This window comes from Arvicola amphibius, chromosome 3 (genome assembly GCF_903992535.2).
Source record: "Arvicola amphibius chromosome 3, mArvAmp1.2, whole genome shotgun sequence".
Taxonomy (NCBI): domain Eukaryota; kingdom Metazoa; phylum Chordata; class Mammalia; order Rodentia; family Cricetidae; genus Arvicola; species Arvicola amphibius.
Window position 1 is genome coordinate 35,580,535 of NC_052049.1, and position 6,170 is coordinate 35,586,704.

The 6,170-nt window shown below is 41.2% G+C and overlaps 1 protein-coding gene across 2 annotated transcripts; it reads left to right on the top strand.

Annotated features, from left to right (window-relative positions):
- Positions 1–1,627: 1,627 nt before the first annotated feature.
- Positions 1,628–5,432, top strand: Gpx8 (glutathione peroxidase 8 (putative)). 2 transcript variants are annotated; one of them, XM_038323563.1, is made up of 3 exons: positions 1,629–2,054; positions 2,524–2,785; positions 4,858–5,432. In XM_038323563.1, exons 1-3 carry the CDS (start codon positions 1,851–1,853, stop codon positions 5,019–5,021), a joined length of 630 nt encoding a protein of 209 aa, XP_038179491.1. In that variant the 5' UTR covers positions 1,629–1,850; the 3' UTR covers positions 5,022–5,432. The 2 variants fall into 2 exon arrangements, with proteins under 2 accessions (XP_038179492.1, XP_038179491.1); XM_038323564.1 differs by lacking the exon at positions 2,524–2,785 and having other exon boundaries at positions 1,628–2,054.
- Positions 5,433–6,170: the final 738 nt, after the last annotated feature.

The following is a 6,170-nucleotide window of genomic DNA, read 5'->3' on the forward strand; positions in this document are numbered from 1 at the left end:
CTTTATCCCGTGTTGTCTGGGTAGTTTCTCCAGCTGATGGTCATCTCAGTGAGCCTTCCCACTTAGATAACCTTCCTTAACACATTGAAAGAATGCTGCTGGGCTTTCTGGACTATTCTCCCTCTGCAAAGGAGGGGGTAAGGTGACACACATGCTGTCTGACACTAGTCTGGAATAGGCAGAATGTGTCTGCTATAATGACAAACCTCAGGAGCTGAGAAATGATATCAGGGCATGCACAAGAGAAAGTATGTAGGAGGTTGTGTGTGTGTGTGTGTGTGTGTGTGTGTGTGTGTGTGTGTGTGTATGAGGATATGTTGTGTGGGTGTGTGTATATGTGTAGCATAAATTCTAATTGGTCTTAATAATAAAAAACTTGCGATCAGCTATCAGGGGTGAACACTGAAGGATCGGAGAAGCAGAGCAGTCAACCACTAAAGAGTTCTTGCTCTACCAATGCTCAGACCAAAGGGGCGAATCTCAGACTTCCTGCTGTCTCTATGACTGCATGCTCAGACTGAATTCTTATACTGCATCTGAGCTCCTGTCTCCTCCCAACTTCTATTCCTCTCTCTGCCCAGCCATATCACTCCTGTCTCCACCTCCCTAATGCTGAGGCGTGGGATCCCAAATGCTGAGATCACTTTGTGTGAGATCTGTTTCTCTTTTAGGGTGGATCAATTTCATGTAGCCTATGGTGGCCTTGAACTCACAGAGATCCATCTGCCTCTGTCTCTGAGTGCTGGGATTAGAGGTGTGTACCACCACTGCCTGGCCTCTGTGACTAACTAGTGGCTTAGCTCTGTACTCTGATCTTCAGGCAAGCTTTATTTGTTAGATTACAAACAAAATGCCACTCTAGATGTGTGTACCTGTGTATGTGTGTGTGCCTGCATATGTGCATATGTATGCCTGTGTGTGTGTTGTGTGTGTGTGTGTGTGTCTCTGTGTGTGTAGTTATGTTATAAAGTATATATCTTAGCAATGGTGGTGACAAAGCTATAAAGAAAAAGGCTGCCATAGTTTCTGGAAGAGAAGCGATGTTGGTTTTGCCTTTCTTTATCTTAAAATATTATTTATTTATTTATTTGTTTGTTTGTTTGTTTGTTTATTATGTATACAATATTCTGTCTGTGTGTATGCCTGCAGATGGTTGTGAGCCACCATGTGCTTGCTGGGAATTGAACTCAGGACCTTTGGAAGAGCAGGCAATGCTCTTAACCGCTGAGCCATCTCTCCAGCCCCCTTGGTTTAGCCTTTCTGACTTTCTATTTTTGCTGTATTCTCCTGGCATCTGGTTGCCTTCACTAGATGAAGTCAGAATAAATAAAATGGCCTTTTCAGAGCTTCATTGCTCTATAGTAAATTCCTTATATTCCCATAATACGGTAAATAAACACATAATTATTTCAGTTCTTTGGGGTCACACCTCATATTAACAGACCACATTAATCTACACTCTAACTATTCCTAGTATTATTCTGTCCTCTACAGCCAATACTTTGCTCTGTGAGCACACAGGATGCTGAGTTGGGCATTAAGCACTCATTTCCAAGTTACAAGAGCACCACCTTCTGGTGAAATGTTTACCTAGCAAGGGGAGTGTTAAGGATCCACTAAGACGATACCAGTTTTTCTAGTCTAAAAATGGTTAAATTGAAACCACATTACAAATATATTGAAAATTTGCCGCGTTTCTAACTTCATTTTGATTCTTCTGGGGAGGGTTCTCGATTATTTAGCAGCCAAAGGACTGTAAGCCCTTCCGGCTCTCCTTTAAGCTCCGCGGGGTTTCAAGTTTCAGCCCCTCCTCGAATTCCAGCCTGCTGAGACTCCCGAAATCATCCAAAATGGAGCCCTTCGCTGCCTACCCACTGAAAAGTTCCGGGTCCAAAGTGAAGGTATTTGCCGTTTTGCTGTCTATGGTTCTGTGCACCGTGACGCTTTTTCTCCTACAATTAAAATTCCTGAAACCGAGAATCAACAGCTTCTATTCCTTTGAAGTGAAGGATGCCAAAGGGAAGATCGTGTCTCTGGAAAAGTTCAAAGGCAAAGTAAGTCTTCGGATTTTTATTTCTGTTGTTCCTCGGCATTGATACTTCTTCTCACCGTAGTGTAGGGTTCGTTACAGTCGTAAATTGGAAAGTAGTCTTCAAAGCAATGTCGTTAGATGTCCTTTTAGGTATCAGAGTTCTAGAAACTTTTCACTTCCAACCGGTTAAGCGACTGTTTTTCTCGAAAATTGCTTTCATTTTCGTGCGGACCTGATGCTGTGATCTGGAAGATGCTGTGTGGCTAGGGCGAGACCCACTACTAAGAATATTACGTAATCTAAGTATAGAGGGTTAGCCCCTTTATCTGGGTTATGATTTTTAATGAAATTGGATCTGTCTGAAAATACGGAGTCTTATCAGAGGTTGTATTCTTCCAAAATGGTTTGGGATTTTAATTGCCTGAAGGATTTTTTTTTTTTTTTAATCTTTTGCTTCTCTTTCCGGTGGGGTTTTTTTCTTTTTCCGGGAGGCTTCCCTAGTTGTAAACGTGGCTAGTGCCTGCCGGTACACGGACAGAAGTTACTCGGCCCTCAAGGAGCTGCACAAGGAGTTTGGGCCCTATCACTTCAACGTCCTGGCTTTCCCATGCAATCAGTTTGGAGAATCGGAGCCCATGTCCAGCCTGGAGATAGAATCTTTTGCAAGACAAAACTACGGAGTCACATTCCCCATCTTCCACAAGATTAAGATCTTAGGGCCAGAAGCAGAACCTGCGTTTAGATTTCTTGTTGGTAAATATCTACTCTCCCTCAGTGTTGTCCATCCCTTTCTATTTCATTACTATACATACATACAGTAGAAAAAGATAGATAGATTAGGACCATAGTTCCTATTTCATTTAAAATATTTTATTGAGAAAATTTCATAAAACTGTCAGAGATCCAGAACCTTATCCTTTGAAACGTTCTAGAAGTTATACATCCCTGAAATCAGTGTTTTGACTTCTTAGATGGTAAAGAATTCTACCTTGGTATGTTTTTATTCCTTCTGACCATCATGTTGAAGATTGAATGCGAGGCGTGGCCACCACTGCTTTCCCTAAGTATTTGAGCTCTTCCCTCAGCTGCTAGCCTTTCCGTTGTTGCCACCCCTGACTAAAGCTTTATGAATATATGTGGCCAAGCACCGTTAACTGAGTATATCTTTATGTTTAGTTTTATGGTGGTGGTCTTTCCATCTGAGACATTAGCCTCAAGGCTGGCTTGACATTTTACCAGGGTTTTGCTGAAATTCAAAGCAAAATAACTCGCTTATTTTCAGAAGTCAGTCATATGAGACTTCCTCTATAACTAAACTCGCCGCAGCCATCTACTTAAAGGGTGCATAACACAGTGGACAGGAACCGTGGCTTTTCTTTCTGGGGCATACTGAAGAAAAGGTAGAGCCGAGCCCTTGAACTAAGTATTCGAATATATTCTAATGAGGACTCTGTCAAAAACAAACAAACAAACAAACAAAACCTGTGAAGCTCAACTCTCCTCACAGAACCAAAACTGCCACACAGACAGTGTGTGATGTTAGACAGGGAAGGCAGGAGAACCCAGAGGTAAAGTCCACCAGTTCTGGAAGGAGATGCAGATAGCAACTCTGCCTCTACCTTTGGCTGGCCACTCAGTATCAAGTTCAGGCCTCCATTTTTCTCATATGCAAAATGCTAAAGATAGTAACACCCATTTCTTGGGGTTGCCTGACTCCACTTGAACCCTGAAGTAGGCACAGAGTGAGGACTTGATTTAGTTGCTGTATCTTTCCTATGAAAGACATTTGTTTTTATGTGTATGAGTGTTTTCCCTGCATGTATGTGTTTGTCCATGTGTGCCTGGTGCCCAAGGAGGCCAGAAGAGGGAGGGCATCAAACCACCTAAAACTGAAGTCACACAGCTGTGAGCCACCATGTGGGTGCTGGGAATCGAACCCGGGGCCTCTGCAAGACCAGTACTCACTCTTAACCAATGAACCATCTCTCCAAACCCTACCTATTATATCTTTTTCTCATATTCATTAATATTAGGGACAAAGATTCAGAATAACAAAAGTAAAAAAATTCACATTTATTACAAAAATTAAGATTTAGCAAAAGAATGCCATAATTTCTCCAAGTAATCATTTCAAATCCCTTGCCATTTTGCTATATAATCAATAACAATATTTGAAAGATTATTACATTAAATATGAAAAAAATCAATGTGTACCTTCCTTTTACCAAAAAAAAAAATTTAGAACGTTTTACATTTTGAAAAGTTGAGAACAAACTAGATATGGTGGCAAACACCTATAATCCCAGTTTTGGAAAGGTGGAGGCTTGGAGGATTAAGAGTTCAAGGTTAGCTTTGGCCAAGAGTTCAAAGTTAGCCTAAGATATGTAGTGACTCTCAGGCCAGCCTAGGCTACATAAACATTAAATATTAAACTGGTCTTGCTGGGCCTGGTGACATTCACCCACCTGTTAATCCCAGAATCTAAAAGTCTGAGTCAGAAGGGCCACCAGTTCAAATCCAATTTAGGCTACAATGCAAAAGAAAACAAAAAAAAGAAAATGGGTTTAGAGCAACAAATCTAAAATATGTAACTTGGTTTCACGTCCTGACTCTAGATCAGTACAGTCATCTATGAAATCAAGAATACTGAAGTCTAGTTACTGAAGCCTTGAGCTCTACTTTGTGGGGGTGTTTTATTTTGTTCTTAATAGTATGACAATCCTAGAACCTGGTTCTAAAATTGCCACATATATAGATGTAATAAAACTAAAAGCCTTGACAAAGAATAAAATCATGCTCATGAAAATTTATTCTGAACATTATAGATTCTTCCAAGAAGGAACCAATGTGGAACTTTTGGAAGTATCTGGTCAACCCCGAGGGACAAGTTGTGAAGTTCTGGAGGCCAGAAGAACCCCTTGAAGCCATCAGACCTCACGTATCACAAATGATTGGGCAAATGATTCTTAAAAAGAAAGAGGACCTATGAAAGCATCACAGTCAGTCCAGCACAGCTGGACAGAGAATGACCTTGAAGGATTCAGCCTCCTTTTAGATTTTGACAACTATGGTACTGAAAGATTTTCTAAGGCCGTCTTACCACTCAGTTGCAATGGATGTCCCCAAAATAGAAATGTTACCCAAAGAGGAAAAAAGGGGGTGCAGGTAGCCAAAGAATCATGATGAAGTATATTACTTATCTGTCCAGAAGGAAAACTGTAGAAAGCTCAGTCACCAGTATGCTTCTGTTTCCGGTTATAACTTTCTCTAGGGTTGACCCTTACGGGACCACTACGTGAAATGAAGAACACCGTGTGGGTGACATTTTTGAAGTAACTAACTAACTGTAAGTGGGTACACAGGTGTAATAAAGGATAAAGTGAATGCTGCAAACTATAAAGTGCTTTTCTTTTAACTTTTTTGAGAAAAAGTGTCGAGGATCACCCTCAACAAAAAATACCACTCACCAGGTTAGGGGTATGGAGATTTAGAAATATTTGTAATGAATATGATGATGTGAAAATAAAAAAAAAAAAACAGAAAAACATAGAATAGTACCGGGAGGGAGTTCCAGTGAATACTGAAATTGCCCACATTTAATTTTCAATTGCTTAAAATACCCCTGACCCCAAAAGGTAGAACGAAGACAAAAAACTGCATTAACATGATACAAGGAAATGAACAGACCAATTGAAGGTTGTGGGCTATATCTATAGTTAAACATTCTATTGCTAGAACAAAACAAGTCACGCTCACAGCCTAGACAAAACATTCTATAGGCAAACCACTCCCTGGGTGGAATTCAATGTGAGCTCCCTAAAGGAACTGGAACCTTAGTTGGATCCTGCCAGGTTCTTTGGCAGAAAGAGCAGACCCACCAGACTCTCCTGGGGCTGAGCAGGGTGGTGAGTGTCGAACAACCCAGCCCTCTCCTTGGCCATGGGGAGAATACACACTGAGTAGGGAGTCTGTCAAAGAAGGAACTCATTTAATGGTATCAGGCAGGGACTTATATAGGGTTGTGATGGGGGTGGAGAAGCTTGGGATGGGTTGAGGGCCAATAAAGGAATAAGGGCTAATAAAATTCTGCCACGCTAACAGTGGCTGGGAAGAGGTGGGTCTAGGTCAGGTAGCCAAA

Coding starts and splice junctions, on each gene's coding strand:
- Gpx8 (XM_038323563.1), top strand. CDS start 1,851: ATGGAGCCCTTCGCTGCCTACCCACTGAAAAGTTCCGGGTCCAAAGTG. Junction 2,055..2,523: donor TGGAAAAGTTCAAAGGCAAA/GTAAGTCTTCGG, acceptor TTTTTCCGGGAG/GCTTCCCTAGTTGTAAACGT. Junction 2,786..4,857: donor TGCGTTTAGATTTCTTGTTG/GTAAATATCTAC, acceptor TGAACATTATAG/ATTCTTCCAAGAAGGAACCA.